Raw genomic sequence first — 22,859 nt, 5'->3', positions numbered from 1 at the left:
CTCGTTCTCTTCCTGCTTTGGTTCTCAGCTGTTAGCTGTGTCTTTGTCCTGGACATGCTGTTCTTTGTTCTCTTAAAGAGCTGTTTGATGAAAAATAAAAAGCAGAGTTTGATGTGGACACTGCTGATGGTTTAGCTCCCCCGCTGCTGTCATATCACTAAGCTCTATATCTGCTTTGTTTTTCATTTCATTTAAAACGGTGACTCTCCCACCTCGAGTGTGAGCGGTGCTGAATCTGTCCTCGTTGTGACGTCACACCCGGTGGTGAAATCACATGTGTGAGGATAAGCCAACCCCCTGCGCAGCGCTACCATGAGAGTGTAGGGAGCTAAGTGCAAATAGCTGTGCTAAAGCGAAGCTAGCTGCCTTTAGCTACATGTGAAAACTTTGTTGGACAACTGAAAGATGTGAAACGTCCTGCTGAGATCTCCTGGTTCCTGTCCTGCCTATTCAGGATCAGACTTTCATATACTGTATCTCTGTATTCTGTCCTGTGTCTCTAGCTGCAGTCCCCAGGTGAGGCACAGGTTAAGAGTAATTAGGTCCTAGGTCAGAGTAGCTGCTCATGAATCGTGTTGATTTTATGATGAGAACTGCTAGAGGACAGAGGAATCTGGGCTGTTTGTGAAGGTGGTTTAGGTAAATCTAAACAACGTCACTGATATGTTTAAAACACACAGAATGGGTCACAAAGGCCGATAATGCCAGCTCTGTAAATGTGCTTTACAAGAAGTAATTAACCTCAGTGGCTGTGTGTTTTTCTGTTATCACTGTACAGGCCACATGAGACTGCGGTGCCTCTGGAAGACCCCGTTGTTACCGAGGTGACGTCAATGCTACAGGAGTGGGCCTCACTGTGGAAGCAGCTCTATGTGGTAAGCAGCACAGAGTTTGTCTTTACATGTCTGCAGGTCTTTGGCTTACTGTGCTGCATCAGGCACAAAGGTGTTACAGTGGTATCATGGGAAACCTCTGTATTTACACACTTCTTCCAAGTGTGGCCCAGAATCTAAGCAGCTCTGAAGAGAGAACAAGTGGTGCAGTTGTTCTGAGAGTCGATTCGTTGTTTACAAAGCTCCCAGTCTTTCCCTCAGCTCCGCTCTCTATTTTATCATTCAGAAACAAACTTGGTGCACATGCGCTGCATTCCCACAGGGTGCGTTGTGTGTTTCTCTTACAGTCAGTGCTCCGTGACTCCACCGCTCTATAGGTTTCAAATGGTTCTATTTGGTGAGATCCCCGGCAGCTGTGTTCAGGATGTTACTGACGTTTGCAGGCATTACATAATAAAAGCAAAGACTAACTCCTGTGATTCTCATTCTTACTGTATCTCACGTTTGAAGCATTCATTTCCTGTGTTCATGCTGAGAAAGCCACTGTTTAGTGTCCTCACACTGCATTAAGTTGGAGTGGAGATTTTTCTGTTGTCCTTCCACTCTAGGTGTTTGTGTGTGTGTACGTGTTTGGCCAGCAGTGTTAGGACTGAGTCCATTTCATTTCATTTCAGTTCAGACAACTTTATCCCACAAGGGCAATTAGGTTTGACAGGTTTACAACCCACTCAACTCTACACAGACTCACATACAGTACAAGCAACAGTTACCCATCACCGACAGGGTGGGGGGGGCTGGAATATAGTCAGATACTATGATTTATTTAGTGCATTTAGCAGCCTGATAGCAGAAGGAACAAAGGACTTCGCGGTTATTTTGCAGAATGCATTGCAACGTTGGCCAGAGGGCATTACAATGAGGACATGCTGCATGGTCCTCACACCTTCAGGGTTCAGGTTAGGAACAGGTTTAGCTTAGGGCCGAGTGTGTGTTGGTGTGTGTTTCAGACAGGATGGTAGGGAGCTGAAGATGTGCCACTGGTTGTCTTTCTCTCTTTGTGTCTAAGTTTAGTTTCAGGTTCTTGCAGCAGTTTGAGCCTCCTGCCCTTTGCCTTCATATAGTTTCCTTAATGCCTGACCATCGCACTTACTGCAGTAGTAGATGTAGTTTTACTGGGCTTTTAGCTGCCGTATCCTTTTATACACGCGTTGTGCAAAACAGAGAAATAGGTAGATATTTACCCAGTGGTGAATTAACAATTAGCTTTTATTCCAGTTCTAAGTAATAACTACCTACCCTGACTACACTACACTGCACTGTGTGGAGACACCTCATGGATCTTGAGCTTCTTTGCCCTTGTCAGCCCATTAAATGCCCATTTTCAGTTATTACAACCATTATTATGCTTCAAAAGGGGCAAACTACAGCTCCCACCAGGCCAGAAGGTGCATATCATCCATACAGGGTTGGTTGGTACATGTTATAATCAGGTGACTGACAGGTAGAGAAGAAGTGACTGGTGACGTAGCAGCAGAGTCAGTGTGTGGAGGTTATCAGGTGTTGATCCTAACGTCCAGTCGGGTTGTTTGTCCGAAGCTTGTTCTGACCTCCAGGTCTGTGCTGTTACTCGTTTTCTCTCTCTACCTTGCTCTCTCTCTCTCTCCCTGTTCTGACCTCCAGGTCTGTGCTGTTAGTCTTTTTTTCTCTCTACCTTGCTCTCTCTCTCCCCCTCTCTCTCTCCCTGCTCTCTCCATCCCTCCTTTCTTACCCTTCTTTTCATGCCACCTCTTCACTTGTTTATTTAAACTTGTCACAGTATATGGTTTTATTCTGACTGGCATCTGTACGCAGTTTGTCACCATCTTGTGTCTACTGTCTCTGTTCTGATGGTGCTCTTCATCACTCCTCTTCCTTGTGGCCTGTCAGTCTGTGCTTTCATTCAGACTTAACAGACTTTTGTCTTTGCTCCCTGCCAGAGCTGAAAAGATGAAAAACAAAAACGGTCTTTGTCGGGTTCTGCGTGACAGATTTTCAGTTTCCCTCCTGACAGGCATCACATCAGTGTCTCCGTTTTGTTACTGAAAAAGCAGATCTCCTCTTATAGCTACTGTACATCCAACAAGATGTGTTGTGTGTGTGGATGAAGACAGAGGGATGGACATGTGCATCACATTGTGCTTATGGGTAAATATATGTACAAATTAATAACTGAGCAAGAGGAGTAGAAGATGTGAGAGGGATGAAGCATGATGACAGAATAGTTATAAAAGGATGAAACTGATGTTCTGCAACGACGTTTTGCCAGTTCATTTTTATTAGTTGACAGAAATGTATAACTCAAAACACACCTGCTCAAGGGGGAAAAGGGTCAAGTCTGTCCCACCAGCCCCAGATTCATCAAACAGCTCTCTGAGGTGACTCCTCCCAAGAGCCTCTCACCAGTCACATGACACCTCGGTTACCCGCACACACTTCGGGTCCTAACCATCGTGTTTCACAGTGGGACTGTGGCAAATGTATATAGCATTTTTTATCAGAATTACAGTAACTTCTTCTCCACCGCCTTCTGTGTTTGTCGTCATAGGCAGCACAGTAGCTTATGGAAGCACGTTTTTAGTACCGAGCTGGTTTATTAAAGGGAAGCAGAAGGTTTCTGAGCACATTCTCCAGCAGTGTCGTGCTTTTCCTGTGTAGATTTAGGTGGAAAAAGATGAAACACTCACACAAATCCATACATGGTTACGAGTAGCATGCAGAGACGAACACACAGTCCGGGCATGTGTAAATACACCTCTCCTGTTTGTCTCGCTGTCTCACACACACACACACACACAAAATGTCATACAGGTTTAACACATGTAGCGATGCTCACACATGATCATCACTGGTATGTGTTGCAGTGATGAGCCCACAAAGACGCAGTGACAGGCTGAGTTTTAGTAAATCGATATTTGGTGGCACCAAAGCCTGTAGTCGAAAGGTCCAGTAACACACACACACACACACACACACACACACACACACGGGTGCACACAGAGAGGCTCACACAGCTACAGTACCGATGTGTCCTTTGCTGTGCTGCTGCTGCTGCTGTGTGTGCTCTCCTTTGTCGCTCAGTGTATTGTGTGCATGACCTTTGCACGCTGCCACAGGGAGTTTGCACTTTGCTGGATGTGAGAGTGTGAGCGGAGAGAGAGACACAGGAAGAGGGCTGAAAGGATGAGCAAACCACCAACAGTGTCTTAAATACAGAATGACATGGGAGAAAGAAAGAGAAAGATGGTGAGCGAGAGAGGGGGAGAGTGTGTGAGGAAAGGAGAGACAGTTATTCCTATCATTTCTGTCTTTGTCTCTGTCCCTCTTTCTCTGTTCTCTCTCTCTCTGCTTCTTCCTTCCTCCTCCCATGATGCTTTGTTTCTCTCAGTCTCTAATTTTCTCCTTCTGTTGTTTCTTACTCGGTGTCTAAGTAGATGAGACTGCACGTGTAGTCTGTGTGTGGGCTGATATTACTCAGGCTGTGGGGACATAAATCTGTTTACACGGTGACGCTGTGGGGACTCGACGTCCAGTAAACACGTCCTCACAATGTAAATCATTCAGGTTTAGGCTGACTACTTAGTGTAAGGGGGCATGAGGTTAGTGTCAGGGTGAGTCTCCAGGAAATGAATGTACTGGTTTAAATTTTATACCATCACTGTGAGGACATGTTGTCCTGTCCTCACACCTTTAAAGGGTTCCTCAAGGGTTCTGACCTGGTTTTAAGGTTTGGGATAGAATCAGGTTTAGGTTAGGACAAGTGGCCAGTGTCCTCCCAGAGATAGCTGTACCCACATGAGTGTGGGTGAGATAGATGTGTGAACAGGAAGCAGAGAAGAGAGGGAGTGGTGGCAACTGCCGGAACAGCGATGGAGCATTGTGAAGACGGATGAACGCAGATGGAGGATGATTATCCAACAGCAGCTGCTTGTTGGATGAATGTGTTTCGCCTTTCACGACAAACGGGGCAGCTAATGTTGTGATTTACAGGTGAAACATCACTAAAGAGACCAAAATGCAAGCTTGATTGACCAGGGCCGTCTTTGTTTATGGGGAATCAGATTAGCTAGGAGCTCGTGTACACTGGGGTTTTTGAGTAACCTGATTACTGCCGTGCATGTAAACATGTTATCTGATTTCAGCCGTAACCTGGTTACTTAAGTGCATGTAAATGCATCACTGAGACCTGTGAGTCTTAAAGCTTCTGTCTAGAGTTCAAGTTCAAAGTGTTTGTTTGTCATATGCACAGTTAGGAAACGTGTTTCCCTGTACAATGAAATTCTTACTTTGCCGTCCACACGAAGAGGCAGATTATTGAAAGATCTTGGTCCTGGTTTAATACTGAAAAGGTCAGCAGTGAATTGAAGAAAGGGACATGATGTGTTGACTTTAGTGACATTTCAGCCCAAACCATGATCTTTACCTAACCTTAACCCAAGGTCTTCAAAAGTCCTGCACAAAACAAGTCGGCAGCATTTAAACTGAATTTCTACTGTGGGAGACAGTCGGTCATTCAGGTTTTCTGAATGAATCTCTCCTACAGCCTCTTGTACAGACTTTTCTTTCCTTCTTTCTTTTATTTAATCAGTTCCATCATAGTTAAAATGTGATAATTGTTTGTTTTGAAAATCCTCAGGTATGATAATGTGTCCAAACCTAATGATTAGAAATGTTCCATAAAGCTGTCAAATCATTTAAGAAAGTGACTCCCACACTTACAACATACAGTAATTACTTCAAATGTTTGCAAAGACAAACCTCTGGCACTCAGTGGACAGTGTGGGAGCAGGGACAACACAAAGGCTAGAATGAGAAGGAGATGTGCTTTAAAATTAAAAGGATGTGGACTTCTGCAGTTGTGTTTTATAGGTCCCTTCAGTGTCTAATCAAATTATTAATGGGTCTAAATCAGCATAGCAACCATAACACACTTTCTGTATTTCTTATGATTCCCATGAATTCCCAGAGCAGTGTCTTTTCCACATGGGTATTTTGGGCAAAGGCCATGTTGTTGCATCTGCAGAGTATTGACTGTTTCACAGGTTTGATTGTTTCTGTCAAAGGCACATCTTAGATGAAGTGAAGCGCTGTGATGAAAACTCTAAATCCAGCCCCTTGTCATGGGCACAGGTTCAGTCTGTGTTCCTGTATTTGCAGTGTGTCTTCCCACAGGCCCGTGTTACTGTTTGTGGTACAGCGTGACTGATGGCTCTGTGTTGAAACACCACACCTGTCTGTGTCTCTGTAGTTTGAGGCAGAGTAGGGCCACACTAACATACATGCATGATCCTGATGAAAAACCGATAATTACCATTCAGTGTGTTGTTCACGGTTGTTTGGCTGAAGCTGTGGAGGCTGCAGTTACTCTGACCTTCAGATAACGACCATTAAATGGCGTGATAACATCTTCTCTGGCTCAAATTCACACTCCTGCTTCTTGTTATAACTCAGACTTACAGATGTTTTAGTCTATGTGTGCCTTACCTTTTCTAACAGTAACTCCAATGTCCTTTACAAATGAACATGTATAAATCTGCTTAGAAATCATAAAGAAAGATGCCTCATGCTGTTCCAGAGCTTGGCTGAGAATCCTCATATTTTTAGGTTTTCTTCAGTGTGGAACTAGTCCAGTGAGCTGTCTGTACGTCCGTGGGTTTGCTGCAAATGGGAGCTGATAGTAAATTATTCAGCTACTTCTAATGGTGCCAATTAGCCAAACTGTAACCACACATAGCTTTAAAAATGGTGCTTGAGCTCCATAAAATGTCTGTTTCCACTGTCTTTGCTTGAATAGTTTACTGAAACTCTTTTCACTTCATTTTATAGTTTCTCTCAGCAAACACTAGCCAGGGAAACTCTTAAGAGGAAACTCTGTGCTTGCTTTGGAACATGGCAGCTGATTTGTCTAACTTGTGGATTTTGTTGCCTGCCTTTTCTTTTCCTTTTAAAAGTTTTTGTATTTAGAAAACTTCGGTTACAATCCACCGTTTTTTTTCACCACTTTCAGACCGTACTTGTAAACTCGGCCACCAAACATCAGTCTTCCTCTGTCCTGTTTCTCAACAAGTGATCAGATTGTGACCAGATGTGTGTGATGCACAAGGTGTTATTCCAGAGGGAATGTAGGAGGTGACGTAGTGCTGGCTCTCTCTCCAACCACCCCGCTGTCGCTCACCTGCCTCTGTCTGTTCATCTGTCGCTCACCTACACAGAAACATCACACATTTCATGTCCAGGCTCTCTGTGGGCAGCAGCCTCAGATATAAACTCTGCTGTCAGACGTCTTTATCACCAGGCGCCTTGTCTGTCACTCCAGAGTCCACACCTCGCTGCATCTTTTCCAGCTTTCTGCTCGCTCTCCAACACCGCCAAAGTGGAGAGGAGCTGAGTGCTGCAGAGTGGCCCGTGGGTGGGAGAGAGAGGTGAGAAGAGATGAAGACAAATGAGAAAGATGGATCCTGGGAGCAGGTCAGAGGATGAGGGGGAGAGGTAGAATCAGAGAGAGGGAGATGTAGTGCTGCTCCAGTGCATTGTGAGTGGATCTCAAGTCGTCTGACAGGCTATGATTTTCTTCTCCTCTGCTGGTTCGGATTGTTGTTTAGCAGCTCACAGCACTAGAATCAGAGGAACAGAAAGGCGAAGAGAGAAACAAGTGGATTTATCCTCCTGTCATACCTGTAAGTAGCTGCAGTCATCTCCTACATTGGTCGGTGTGTTTTTGTCCATACTTGTGGGTTGAAACTGTATGTCATCATGTGTATTTGTGTCTGTCCAGGGTCTATAGGCTTTAATAAGTGCACTGCCATATATTTGCTATGGTGACTCACCCGCCGTTGCCACGGAGACAAGGCCATTGTTGCCATTAAGTAGCTGATTTTTTTAGTGCATCATTGTAAAGCCGATAAAAAGCTGCGTATCTACTGATGCCTGTTTTGTTTTGCCTCAGTTATTTTAGCTGTGTAAGCTGCCGACAGTCACGATCCTCCATGACATCCACCAGCACTAGTTTCACTCCTACGTTATGTAACACTTCAGATGCCATGTGGCCTTCCCTGTTACAAGTGTCCAGTCCTTCATGAGTGACCACAGCTTTGACATTATCAGTCCTTCATAAGCCATGTTCTGTATTTTATCTAAGTAAATTCACCACGGAGGCTTTAGAGCTCGCCTGGTGTTTCACCCTCGTTTTTCCTGTTCTGATCACATCAGGGGAGATGTTCACCATCCATGTGTCCAGCTACATAAGGAAGCTGGTACAGTGTGTCAGGCTGGTTTGTTTTAATTTACATAAGTATGGGGACGTGCACTTTGCCTCCTGGGCATCGTCACCTTTGAACTGTGAGGGAAGCTCGTCTGTTCAGCTGCATGTGGAGGGTGTCCTTCCAATGTGTGTTCCTGCTGTACAGAGTCATACATAGTTTGTTTTCTTAACATTAATAGAGCTTTCTCCTCTGTTCTGCTGAAAAACCCACTTCAGTCCCTATTTATTTAAACGAGGAGTCACACTGAGTCCTCTGACCAGTTTAAATACACAGATAAGTTACATTTTGCACAGTCAACCCAAAGCGTCACACACACGTATGGCAGCATTAATTAAAACAGTTGTAAGTATTGTTACCAATATTGGCTGGCAAAGTTTTAAATCCTCAGTGTGTGTTCCAGTTCATTCCAGTAGTGAGGTGTGTAGCTGATACCAGTCCTCCCCAGTTCGCCTCGGTGGCTCCTGTGATCTGGCATCATGATTATGAGCTCGACTAAGGATGTTAAACATCTCAGTAGTGTGGATAGCAGGGCTTTCTAGGTGAAGATCCAGGTGTTCTGACGCCTCCAGGAGTCAGTGATGCACACGTGCCCTTACTGTGTCACTCACAGCGGTGAGCACAGTAACTGTCGTGGGTAATGAATCGGAGGCTCTGTAGTCGACAGCGTCCAGTGGTTTCAGGGTAGTGGCATCGACACGAGCCTGAGGAATTAGCTCCATAATTCAGTGGAGACAGTTCAGTGGATTACAGAATGGGTTTTTCTGCTTCCAAAGGAGAAGCCAGCTGTGTTTCAGTAAATGACCCTGGTAATCCACTCTGGTTTGTACCTATCTGATGTTTTGTTTCTGTCTTTGTTTTATTTTGTTCCTATCTGTTGTACTGTTGAAGGTGAATTATGTGTGACTGAACGGACGGTGAATGAATTTAGCTAAGAGGCTAATTTTCATCTGGGGCAGGGTGATGTAAACATTTAAAGCAAACAAAATAAGTAAAACAAACAGCATCAGAGTTTATATAAAAATGATGCAACAATGCAAATAGCAAAAACAGAGCATTGTACAAAGCAAATTAACCAGATGGGGCAGACACACATCAGGCTCCAGACACCAACACAGAACAGAGCATCAAGTTGGCACCGCTGCTCTTCCATTAACCCACAATTTCACAGGTCAGGTCACACAGGCACCATGTGATGCACCACGATGTGCCGCCCCCAGTGTGTGTTACCCTTCAGTGTTCTATCGCCAATACCAATGTTGTTGCAACAGTTTCTTCACATTTGGTACAAACATCCACTTGGACTCCAGAATGAACTGATTAGATTTTGGTGGTCTGAGGTCAAAGGTCACTGTTTCCTCACATCTGCCCCATTCCACTGACTTTGAGTGGTTGGCACCATGCATGAGGTCAAAGGTCACTGTTTCCTCACACCTGCCCCATTTCACTGACTTTGAGTGATTGGCACCATGCGACAGTCATTCTAGTTAGATTCCTGTCTGATTGATTTTCACATGGTCGGTGGATCCAGACAACTCTGGAAATGCCTCATTCCACTTTTCACTTTCATAACAAATGTTTAATCTGTGCCAAGTCTGACCCACTTGTACCAGGTGGTGGAAATGGATCTTACAGTCAGCCAGGAAACTGTCCTTCCTCTGTCCACCTCCTGAACTAACCACAGCGTGGGAGCAGGCAGGCTGGCATCCAGCTATCACCTCCTGCTTCTGACATTGCTCTGTGTATGTGCATGTCAGGCAGAGTTCACACAAGGTCAGGAGCAGATTTAAGACAGAGTCTGCTGCAGACTAACAAGTGCAGGACACACACTGTGCATGGTGCCAGACTCCTGCCAGAAAAAGTTGCTAGTTGGTGACAGTACAGAAGCTCAGTGGTTTTTAAATCCCACTGAAGGACATTTATTTATTTATAATGTTGCCCTGCAGTGTACGTCAGTTCACAGCAGCTGTGCCAGAGTCAGACGCTAGATATTTATGCCCACCTACAGTTCGTTATCTTGACTGCTGATGTCTCCAAGGTGACAGCAGAGATGCACTAATATAAAAGACTCGTTTCAGTCAGTGGAAGGTCCAACATTAGAAAAAGTGCAATGCAGTAATGAACAGCACTTAAGATGCATGAATCAAAATTTCTTTATGTACTTTTGCATGTGTGAACCCACAGGTTTACACAAAAGCTCTGCTTTTTAACAGGAACACTGCTCTTCAGTAACTCAGACAGAAACTGTTTTCAAAGTTTACCTGAAAGACTCTGAGGAGACGTTACCCTGCACACATCACAATCTGTAGATTCACCACAGAATTCACAGCAAAGAAATCTGAATACTGAGTGGATTGACCTCGAGAATCTGTGGTGCAACCTGCCAACCTACATCTAAAGAACATATTGGTACTTTTTCAGTAACTCATGACTGAAAAAGATGAAGATTAGAAATGTTTGACATCAGTGGGACCAGTTTTGTCTGGTCAAAGTCTTTATGTTTATCATTTGTTTATTTCACTTCTTCTGCCAGTGATCTGCAGTTCAAGGTAAATGATCCAGACTGAAAGATACTTCTTATATAAACATCTTTTTCAGAAGCAGTGGCAGTGTGTTGCAGCTGAGTGGAGAAAAAAAAAACGATATTCACAGGCTCTTTTTCAGGGTCCCTGATGATTTGTCTCAGTGTTGTGTTTTCCGTAGCACAGCAGCCGATTTGACGGGCGTGAAAATGAAGCAGGGCGCTTGCTAATGGATCGGAGGTGTTGTGAGTGTCCCCTCTGATTCAGGAGGTGCCAGACTGCCAGAACTTCACGTCCTGTTAGCAGGCCTCAAATTGGTAACTCTCCCAGTTACCCAGGACAGATCACCTGATGAAAATTTCAGTCCAACTTGTCAGTGAGCCACTATCCAGCATTATGAACAAATGTGTGACCACATCTGCTCTGCTGTATCTGCAGTATACACTCATCCATTATACATAGACTGTTGTGTAAATATTTGAAACTGACAACTTCAGGTCAGCTTAAAGGTAATGATCGGTGCTTGGTTAGTGACCTCTGCTGGTTCTATTTTATTGTGGTAGAACTTGTTTCCACCACACAGAGCTGCAGTCAAGGCTCATTTCCCAAGTTTTGTCTGGTCATCTCTCAGCTACACCCCCCCTCCATGACCCTCTGCTGCCTCCTGTTGTTATTCCAGCTTCTCCACCCTGTGTTGTCAAAGTACGGTCTGTAAATCAGCCCCGCCTGCCGCCTAGCCAAGGTTAGAAGAAGGGTTTTTCCAGCCAGTAGTCATGTCAAACAGCCATGGAGGAGCTCTGGGAGGCTAAAAGTCTGAACCAGCAGCTGTCAGAGTGAAGAGGTGGCGTCTTTAGCACAGAGAGAGTGGGACAAAGAAAGAGCAACAACCAGGGTTAACATGGGTTTGGCTGTTTGACATGGAGAGGGTTAAAAGCAGCCAGAGGACTCAGACTGGATCCAGATGTGGCCTTCTTCCTTCTGGATGTGTTAGCTAACCTGTTTGTTTTGGTAGCATTAGCCACCTAGCATGGTCAGGATTTTATCTTCCAGCTCCCTGTTTTGATTGTACAGCCCAGACCTGACTGGATTGTTCAGGCTCCCCACTGATGACCTGTGGACACTGTACGTAGCACTAGACCACGGGTTGACAAGTGTTCGTGATGTTACACTGATACGTAGCTCAACATAACGTGCTATCAGTCAGAGGAAAAATGATTTGCATTTTAGGATTTTTTTGGCTTTTTTTCTTTGAAATATTATGAATTTAATTTTCTGTTCCAGTATTTGAACCAGATGCTTCGTATCCCCAGTGAAACCAAATGGAACTTCAGAACTCGCCTTTTGTTTTCTTATTTGTCAGGCAGGTGTTGCAAATGTCCCATTAGATATTGGAGCTGTCAGGCAAAATAAAATCTTGCTCTGTATTAATGTGGAGCTGTGATCGTTACCTCTGGTCCCTGACCCGCAGCTTGATAAACCACTGAAGTAGGTTTATGTTCTGGAGGAAACTGTGGGGGTGTTTGTTAATGGGAGGGAGATGCTGTGGCAGGTCCTTTCTGGTTTGTGGCCTGTCAGAGTGATTAAGGTCTTTATAGTACGACTGAGCCGACAGCGGTGCGCCCTGCAGCCCTGCAGGAAGCTGCTCGACATGAGCCGCTGTGTCCCTTCTCTTGCTGCTCAGTGTTACACCGTGCTTTTGTGTGGCTTTGTGAACTTTATTGTATGCATCTCATTGTGTTTTGTTTTTCCTAACTGATATCCAGATGTTCTGAATATCAGGTCCAATGAACCAGGATGGATTCAACAAACAGCATCATTATCTGAGATATGCTCGGCTGCTTTTATGGTGCTCAAGTGGTAAAGATGTGCTAAACGGTGTTTGCCTGTGTTTGTTTATTTGTTCCCGCAGGATGTGAAGGTGTGATTACTCATTGCAGCCAGTGAGAGGGAGGGAGGGAGGGAGGGAGGGAGGTAGGAGGGAGGGAAACGGTCGACACAAAAGAGATTTTCACTTTGCAGCTAAAAAAACATTAGTGCTCAGTCATACATGTGAGACTGTTTTCTCCTAAGGACAGATGGGGAAGCACCATAGATCTCTACCTGTGCTGTGCGTGGGTGTATTCTGGGGCCAGCCAGAGGTGGAGAGGAGGTTCGGCTCCCTCCTGTTGTGCACCTGTTCCAACTCTTGTTTACTGACTCAGAAGAGGGTCACAAGTCGCAGCACATCCTCCCACTGACGGCGATGGCCAGATGTCCCAAATCTGCAGTCCTCGGTTTAAATCCACTGCTCACGGTCGCCTCAGACTTGACCGTTCTTTGCCGGTGTTGCTCATTGTGTTTGGGTAATGAAAACAGTATTTCAACTGGAGGGAGCTGTGTGAGCTAGTCACTGCTGTGTCTCACAGTTTGGCTCTGTGGCAGCGCTGGACTGAACAACCCTTCCAGTGTTCATCAGTAAAATTATCACGAGTCCTTAAACATGCCGCCACTTTGTATTTTGATCTTTGAGCTTCCATCTCACCACCATCATCAGTCCACATTCACAGTGGTGGAGGCTCAGCAACACATTCAGCTGCAGACCTTTAATGGAGCTACACCCAGATCTGGTCTACGTTTCATGGCAGCAGTCATTTTGTATTACACAGTGTTAAATGCTGTGGAAGGCAGCGACTGTGTTTTGCTGTTAAAACTCACTGGGATGTTTCCACTCGTGGCTGCATGGCCAAGTTAATCTGGTGACACTGTCCCTGTTGGTCAGAGCAGGTCAGCTTTGAGTTTTCATCCATTCCAGTGAACACAGCACCAGGTTCCTGTGTGTCAGTTAGTTAGACACCATTCTATTAAATACAGCTTTGTTTAGGAATAAAATAGCAACAAGCTAAGATAAATTGGTCTCAGACAGAGGGGGGGTCTTGTATTCATGTGGCCTGATTCCTGATTCGGCCTTGAGTAGCCGTGACTGTGTGCCCTGAGTGGCTGAGCCGTGAGCCTGTTGGTGCCTCACACGTTATGGCTACACATTCTGCAGTTAAATGATCTGCTTTACCTTTCTGATGAACGACCTTCAAGGTGGATCAGCTGAGTATGGACTTCCTCCCAGTGGATGTGTCATAGTTCACTTGTTGCACCAGCTTGGTAATGGTGGGACTAAAGAAGTTTCATAAAGGTTTGGTAAAGTTGCTGCTATGGGTCACAGCCAGCTTGTTCTAACTTACATTACTGCACTGGAGCCTGACGCTGAAATTAACAGCTTTTACTTGTATTCGTTTGTGCAGGTTTTACTGCTCCAGGCCTGTAGTCAGACGTTTTTCTGTAGCACTAAAGAAGAATGACTCACAGGCTTTCTCCTCATGTTGATGGGGAGCTGAGCCAGACACATATTTTACAGTTCCCCTGCAGTGACCGACAGCGAACAGCCAGTGCCGGGCAGCTCTCTGGTGGAAAGGCGTTTGTGGACCCCGCTCCTGCTCCTGTAAATACGAGCTGTGTGTATCGCATGTGTGTGTGTCTCTGAGTCTGTGTCTGTTCAGTGTCTGGGGCTGTGCTGCTGACTCCTGTGCTGCTGCTGTGATTGAGGACCACCCCGATGCTGTAAATGGCTATATATCTACAGCGAGCTCAGTGAATGCAGGATGGTCTCAGGATGGTCTCCAGCTCCTGAATGTGGTGCAGAAATCTTTTTCATAGTTAAACTCCACAGATGTGATATTTTCTTTAGTAAGTTGTCTTGTATTTTGGAAATTGGCAGGTGGTGTTGATCAAACACTTCACAGGTGGTGTGAAGTGTTTGATTTGCCTAAAACAAAAGAAGAAACATCTAATCCCCACCCCACAATTCCTAAGCTGTGCATGTGATGAACTGATGGTTTCTTTACTTATTTCAGTCAATGTGCAGACCGAGCACAGGCAAGTGTTCGTTGGTGTCGGACACACTACGGTCCCACCGCTTTACAGCATCATGACTTGTAGTCTAGTTTCCAGACGTTCTGTGTGGACACTGACAAATTACTGTTTGTTGTTTTTTTACTTCATATTCACTCACTTTTTCATTAATTGACAGTAGCTCTTGCGAAGTTTAGCTCAAATATCACGTGTAGTGCTTTGAGTGGACAAGTAACTACTTGATTCGACTCGTCATGAATGTTTGTAGCAGTTGTTTGTTCATTTAATCACCAACCTTCACATGGTTCTTTTCTGTTATGTCCGTGTCAGAGGAACTCTTTGGGTTTATCCTTTTCACCGCTCAGTTTCTGAAAACCTCTCGCTGGCACTTCTCATGTTTTTCACCTTTGTCTGATGTAGGTATTAATTAGCAAGAAAAGAAAGTTGATGTTTGCATCACTGATGAAAAGAAGTGTACTTTTCTCTGTCATTAAGATGATGTGTAAAATCTTGCTCTCTGGCAGATGTTGTTGCATCATTAATGCTACATGCTGAATTTTAACACAGGTCCTCAGAGAGCACTGGCTTCTGCGTCCACTGGACGTCTCCTTAAAAACAAACACTGATCAGATGCTGAGGGGAACTGCTGCACGTGACTCTTGTTGCTAAGCAACGAGTGAAAATCCATTTGAAATATGGCACTCTTTGGCTAAAAGTTGTACTATTTTTAACCTGGAGCACTCGCCGATAAAATCGTGCTAATCATTTGGTGCCACAGGGTTCCCAACAGGAACGACTGGGAAACGGCCGGCAGTGCTGAGAAAAGGGCTTCCCTGTGGACACAGGCCTGTTACAACAGGGACCAGAGCTCAGCGGATCATTTCGTGTTTTAAATGACCTTTTATAAACTCAGCTACTCACCACAAGGAGATGACAGATGTATCCTTTATTTGTTTTAGCCCTGAAATGTCGCTCACTCTGTCCTGGCAGTGTGCTTAGTGTGAGTTCAGTGTGTAGCTGCAGGAGTTGGTAAGTGACGCTGGAGAAGTAGGTCACACTTCGACTGCACCTACATGAAAATTAGCTACCTTTATTAAAAGACATCAGACTGACATATACCTGGGGAAATAAGACCAGGCTCCGATCCCATCCACACCCTCACAAGCATGTTTAAAGATCAGGGAGTCCTGGTTGTGCTCGTGGAACAATCCAGCTTCCGTCTAATCTCAGCACTCACTTATTCCCAGTCAGGGTTTAAGGCTGTCCCAGCATGCACTGGGAGAACAATCGAGAAGCCTGCAGGGCAAGTCAACGCTCGATATCAGAGCTGTTTTCACCTGACTCTGATATTGTTGTGTTATACCTGAGGTTCCCAAAAACAGCTCCACCTCCACCGCTGCCACACTTATGTAATGGTTCTCCTGTATATCAGAGACACAGACCTTTAAATGTGATACATAGTCGATGTATCACCAAGTTTTTCACAGCTCTTTCCTCGTCTTCAGACACACTTAGCATCTGCAGTTCAGCAGTCGTCATGATTACATGAACGTAAAAGTATCAGTTATTTTTGTCAGCTTGTCATTATGTAATAAAATGTCAGAAAAAAGTCACAAGCTCCCAGAGATGAAGATTAAACCTTATTGTGTTGAACAGAAACAGCAGCACTTGGCAGACGTTGGCCATTATTACAGCTGATGTTGGTCCCACACCTCGCCGTTCCCTCTGCCGAGGACATCAGCTGTTCATCACCAGAAGGTCCAGGGTGTGATTCCTGCCTTTTTGGGGGACGTTCTCCTTATGTGTTCCTTGTCCTGAATACTTGCATGGCAGGTGGCCTGGACACTGTGCATGTGTTTGATGATATGATGTGATCAGGCTCCAGTGGTCTCTGTGAGGCTCCACAGGAATAAGCAGCTAAAACAATGACCTTGTTCTCAGCCAGTGCCTTTAATAAGACACCACAGGAACGGCCCGGTGGGAGTGACAGTTTACTCAGCTCCTTTATCAGCTGAACAATATGGGTCTAACCATCCCTCTGTGTGTGTGTGCATCAGAAACACAAGGTGGACCTGTTCTACAAGGTTCGCCACGTGATGATGGAGCTGATCGACCTCAGACGGCAGCTGCTGTCTGGTCACCTGACACAGGACCAGAGCCGAGACGTGAAGAGACACATCACCGTCCGACTGGACTGGGGCAATGAGTGAGACACACACTCTCATACACACATCAGGAACACGTGGCTCAGGAAACGTGAATAGGAGCAGAGTTAGGACTGACCGTGGCAGTAAATATCCCAAAATCACAGAGTCTATTTAGTAGGATAGTGGCCGAAGAGGAGGGTGATGGTAACAGTACTGGGTGTACTTGGGATGTTTTTCAGTTGTTAGAAGGACCCAGTAAACAGTGATACTACAGTACAAGTAGTATTGGTCCTGTGATGTGGTCTGTACATGAGCTGCAGCTGTCATGGGCTGATTAAAGTGAGTCGGTGGGTGGCCAGAAAAATGAGCTAACCTCCAAACCCAGAGACAAGAGCTAGATAGATAGAAATACTTTATTAATCCCAATCTGGGAAATTGCATTGAGTGAACTGAGTGAGAACCAGCTAGCACACATTTTAAGCTGCAGTGTGCCTCAAAAACAAGCCAAGAGCTGCTGATGCTGAGTAGCAGGTCGCTGCTAACTCAGTCCTCAGATGGCGACAGAAGTGATGTGTCAGACAAACCGAGCAGCAGCGTTAGTTTCCAGGCTGATGGGTAAACAAGCTCCTCTGCATCCTCCAGGTCTGAGGCCAGGATCAGGGAATATACACAACATATCAGACGGTGAATTAGTTTTTCATGTTGCATCAGATGCCTTGATGTTTTGTTTAATGTTTGAAATTTATAAGAAAGTCTCTTCTTTCTGGAGACGTATCAGGCTTAGTTGATTAATGGTTAATCAGCAGACACTGAATCTGTGGTTAATTCATGATGTATTAATAGTCTGAGTCTTTTTCAAGCAGAAATTCAGCCAAACATTTGTTATTTCAGCTTCTCATGGGGATTTGCTGCTTTAATATGACTCAGTGCAATGTGTTGTTTGGACAAACTCAGCCGTTCACATGCGTCACTGTGTGATGTGCACTTTCCACTGTTTGTCAATTTACTGACCAAACAGTCAGTTCATTGAATGATAAAAAGGTAATCAGGTTAATAGATGATGACGATGCTGGTGTGTGGTTTTGCCTCTAGTTTTTAAAGAAGCATCACTTTAATGTATGTGCAGCCCAGTTATATGAAATACACTGTCGCACCAGTGTGTCTGAGCTTTGTGCATCAGAGGTGTCCTGTGCTGTTTGTTGAGCAGAGCAACACAACTAAACTCTAATGGACAAACCTTTAAACTACATCAGCCGGAGGGTGGTGCTCCCTCTGACTGAGGAGGCCCAGTCAGACCAAACTCACTGCAGTTCCAATATATAACACAGACGCCTTGTTTCTCATTCACAGTTTAAGAACCGGTTTACTGTTGTTAAGACCAGGGTCACTGACCTGTATGTGAAAGATGTTGCTGAGACTGAACACTCATCCTCAGGAACAACCTGGAGGCTGCATCTGAAATACCCATAATACACCACATGCATGTGTGTGTTGGTGTGTAGGTGTATGTACCTAGGTTTGTGTGAGCGTTATGTAAAACACACTGATATTTCTTTGTCTCTCCCTCTCTCAGGCACCTGGGTCTGGACTTGGTGCCAAGAAAAGAGTTTGAGATGGTGGATGAAGACCAGATCAGTGTCTCAGATCTTTATAAAATGGTAGGTAGCATTCACAACCTCACGCCTTCATTCAGTCCAGGACGAAGCAGCTTTTTATTAGCAAAGGCCAACATACAGCCGTCTCTTGGTGTCTTGTCCTCTCCTCCTTTCTGCCGTTACTCCCCTCACATCCTGTGTGACAACAGCTTCCAGTCTGATTTGGTCAGGTTAACGTCAGCAGCACCTTTTCCTACAAACGGGAACTTTGACACCTTCAGTTTGTTCTTTACTTTTGGGCATTTTAAATGCTCCTCACTCACCTCTGCAGCACACTGCCACCACCATCACAGGCAAATCTTCATGGATGAAATGATAGCTAGCTGAGCTTCTAGCTTTTTGTTTTAATATGTTCACATTCAGTTTCTCAGCAGGGAGGTTTCCAGTACCGTCCCAGTCCTGTACTGGTGACTTTGAGCAAATCAACACACACACACATCCAGCATCAGCTGATCTGAGGATCTGAACAAGCTACAGTCCTGCTACTGTTCGACTTAGGACCCGTTAATGACCCTGTTTACAGCAATATACACTCAGGTGCCAGTTTATTAGGAACACCCAGCTAAGACTCAGTCTGATCTCCTTCCTTTGTTCATGAAGGTGATAATGTTCAGTTTGTCTTCACACTGTTTCAGAGAAATGTTGATTCAACTGTGTAATGAGGCTCGACTAACAGCTAGATAACTCCTCTCTGTCTAACACAGTACAGTTCAATAGCAACACAACCTTCAGCCTCCGCAGTGATACACAGGTGAACCAACACCTCTGTGAAATAGTGTGAAGACAAGCCGAACATTATCACCTTCATGTAGGAGGAATCACTGGATTAAACAGCCAAAACAGGAGGAAACAGAGGAGAGGAGACCAGGAGAGTTTTTAGATCTGTCTTTAGCTGGGCCATTTAGTAAGCTGGCTGTGGCTGATATTTGAGCTGTTATGCTGCAATATCAGGAACACTAATTGCATATGAATGTTAAAAAAAGGACAAACAGGAGGGATTTTCTTTCATCTGTAAGTTGCTGCATGTGACATACTGTATCTTGGACTTTAACATGGAAACTTTGTCACCAACTACTGGTAAAGGTAATAACTGATGTCTGATTCTACCTCACCTTGCATCAGCCCCTGATTTTTAACTGTCATAAAATATTTGTGCTGTATAATTTGTTCTCTGTGGTCATATTATAGATGGATCATCTGTGGCTCTGGTTGCATCAGATTTTTGGGTTTAAGAGAAACTGAAGGGACAGAACCCAGAGCTACTTAAAGTAGGAGTGATTTGCTGCAGCATGAGTAATATTGTTAATTGTTCATGGTCTCTTGGTGATACTTGATGTTCTGTCTTACATCAGTCCTGCTTTAAATAGCTGAGCTCTACCAGTAAAACACTGTAGTTGTGGCGATTCCCCCTTTGTTCTGTTGCCTGGAGACTGATCTGGAGACGGGATGAGAGAGGCAGAGATAAAGTGGTGAAGTTGGTAGATCGAGGGTGGGGGGTGCAGAACGGGAGATAAACATTACGAACATCTGTAGAGTAGAGCGGCCTTTTCCAGTGACACCAGGTGTGAGCGTCACACCCAGAATGTTTTCTGAACAGATGTGCACAATCAAAAGAAAAAAGAAACACAGACACACAAACAAGAGACAGACATGAAATTATAATTCACCTTCATCCCTGTTTCTCATTTCTCATTTCCTCTTATGGAAATGATGGTTTTCCTGTGCGTCGGTCCCAGTCGTGCAGTTTGACCAGGAAAAGGTCACGATGGAAGAGAAAGCACGAGGTGAAATAAAAGTCCATTGATCACAGCAGCAGGATGAGATTCAGCATCAGACGAAAAACACAAGTAGAATATAAAGTGAGCAACAAGAAACTTTCCTTCTATACACTAAATATGAACCAAAGTGTTTTGGAGCTGCAGTAATCAGTCGACTAATCGATCAACTACGTTTACAATCAGTCTCTCTTTCCAAGCAAAAGTGTCAAAACCTTTTGGGTTTTGGATTCCTAGTCAAATAAAACAGGTCCAAGACGTATTTCAGCTTGGGCTGGTTTTAGTTGGCATTTTTCACTGTTTTCTGAAGTTTTATCAAGGAAATAATCAGCTGGTTATTCAGGAATGGAAATAATCATCTGCTGCATCTCTGCATTATTTACTGGGATTTACCTGAGTTGCACCTAGATGTGACTAAAGTGCAACTGAAATATGAAAATGTCAGTGTGGATAATAAAACAGTGAAGCTGCAGTAAAGATATTAATTACAGAATATACAATGGCCATTAAAATGGAAACAAGGAATCTCACATAATCTCCACAATGTGCTGATGTTGAAGCAGTAAAACCTTTCTCACTGGTGCCTTTAGGATGACGAGGACAAATGTTTGCAGCTGGTTTTTTTGGCCTTACTTCAGTTCATCAAACAGGTTTTCTCTTCTCACACAGACCCTCCAGAGGTTTAGAGACGAGTAATGAGCCTCTGAGGCGTTTAAGCGTTTCCATTGTCTGAGGAAGAGCATGACGAGAACAGAATCGAATACAATAGAGCAGAGAAATGATAGAGCTGGAGAGGAGGCAAGAAGAGGGGAGGAGACAAAGAAGGGAGAGGAAATAGGGGAAGGGAAGGAAATGAAAAGTCAAGAAGAGGAGAGGAGAAGAAATGAGGAATGGAGTAAAACCAAAGGAGGATGAAAATGAGGAGGCTAGAGGAGGAGGAGAGGAAATGGAGAGGAAGGGAAACTAGAACATGACACAAAGAATGCAAAGGGCAATGTGAGGTTAGGAAACAAGGACAGATGAGAGGAGATGATTATTATCACCTGACATGATGATGTTTCTTTGTGTCTTCACAGCATCTGTCCAGCAGACACAGCGTACAACAGAGCACCACACAGGTAACAGGCACATACTGCAGTAAATGTGTGTACTCCACACATTGTTACTGTGCTGCTCAGCTGATTTTATCAGTTATACTTCTTTACTGTTCCATCTCTCAACATCAGAAGGACATGGACGTGCGTTACTGTGTTTCAGGACGGTGTCGCCCAAAATCAGGCCACTCAGCACAAACAGAACCTTTAAAAGGTTTCACATACATGATTTATGTAATCAGTACATTTCACTTTTAAGTTTCACAGACAGACGGAAATATTCAGGGAAAGAATCTAAAGGGATGTGTAACATTTCCAGGTTTAACACTGAAGTCTGTGGCAACACAAAACTGTCAAAGAGACTAAATGTGATGCAGTCCTTCTGTTTTGGGAACAGAAACACAAGATCTGCTGTCACAGATGATTTTCATGGATGAACAGCCTTTCTATGGTGCTCTGTGTTCAACCTTTAATCAGTTATGTTCCCTGTCAACAAACTATAATACTTAGAATTACTGTCAGTAAATCAGACCATGATCAAGACAAATGAAATCATCTCTCTCACGTCAAACTGAGAACCAGTGTTCAGAGAGAAAATACTTGTTACACACCATGAATTTGATCGTAGGTTTCCTCCAAACTGTGTGTGACTTCTATTACTACACTGATGTCTCTAAGAATATTTGGTCTTTTCTCATCAGTTTTGCCCTGATGCTCCTTTTTGTCTCCAGGGTGATGGTACCTGGCAGCGACACGGCGAGGCCAGCAGAGTCCCAGTGCCATCACTTCCTGGTTTTAATTCAAGCTTAAAACTTGGGGCAACTGTGGCTCAGAAGGTAGAGTGGTCGTCCCCTAACCAGAAGGTCGGTGGCTCGATTCCCATTCTCCCCAGTCCACATGTCAAGTGTCCTTGAGCAAGACATTGAACTTCAAGTTGCTCCCGATGGCCAGAGCAGTGCTTTGCAGGGACAGCGCCACCATCTGTGTGGGGTGGGGTGGCACCGCACAGATAAATTCTGTGTCACAGCAGACAAAGGAGAAGCTGTGGTCGTCGGTTAAGGAAGTGTCGGTGTCTGGGATTACCACACTGTGGTGACTCAGCGTCCCTGATGGCGACCTCAGGTGGATTACCATCATGTGAACCACTGGATTTTAGAGTGACAACATGATTTAAGGTTAGGGCTGTGGCAAGTAGTGGTCTTGGTTAACCTTAGGGTGAATCTAAGTCAGTCCACAAGGAATGAAAACAGTCGTGTGTGTGTGTCCCCTCCAGTGCTGGGAGTACGGTATTCCTCTGTGCAGGGAGCTGGCCTTCCAGTATGAATCTCTGTACGACTACCAGAGTCTCAGCTGGATTCGGGTGAGCTGCACAACACAACCACAACTCTGTCACACTGTACGACGTCATTCCTATCACTTCTTCCAGCTCTCAGCTGAACACATGTGTTAACCCTGACAACATTCCCTGATATGATCAGACTCATTTCTGAGGGCACATACACCGGTTACACCAGCGGTTTGTCCCTCCGGACTGCTCATGTGTATCGGCTTATCGGACTTTCCCCTCGGACTACGCACTTTGGATTCCCCTGGATGTACGTGTTTGCTGGCTCTGACCTAGGACCGATACTGACCGTGAGTTTTTGTGTCAACCGT

At 44.7% G+C, this 22,859-nt stretch overlaps 1 protein-coding gene across 5 annotated transcripts in view; it reads left to right on the top strand.

The window, feature by feature from the left end:
* Nucleotides 1–22,637, top strand: part of LOC109966938 (dedicator of cytokinesis protein 3-like) — an 88,749-nt gene extending 66,112 nt beyond the window's left edge. For 2 of the 5 annotated variants that reach the window (XM_020612195.1, XM_020612197.1), the window contains exons 5-9: nt 779–875; nt 16,590–16,738; nt 18,253–18,337; nt 21,186–21,227; nt 21,935–22,629. In XM_020612195.1, the coding sequence (XP_020467851.1) occupies nt 779–875; nt 16,590–16,738; nt 18,253–18,337; nt 21,186–21,227; nt 21,935–22,117 (556 nt within the window). In that variant the 3' untranslated portion in view covers nt 22,118–22,629. Of the gene's footprint in view, nt 1–778; nt 876–16,589; nt 16,739–18,252; nt 18,338–21,185; nt 21,228–21,934 lie in introns of all 5 variants that reach the window. The other 3 variants (XR_002275852.1, XM_020612198.1, XM_020612196.1) reach the window with 3 other exon arrangements.
* Nucleotides 22,638–22,859: the final 222 nt, after the last annotated feature.

This window comes from Monopterus albus, unplaced genomic scaffold (assembly GCF_001952655.1).
Source record: "Monopterus albus unplaced genomic scaffold, M_albus_1.0 scaffold121.1, whole genome shotgun sequence".
Taxonomy (NCBI): Eukaryota; Metazoa; Chordata; class Actinopteri; order Synbranchiformes; family Synbranchidae; genus Monopterus; species Monopterus albus.
This window is presented reverse-complemented; position numbering and strand designations above follow the sequence as displayed.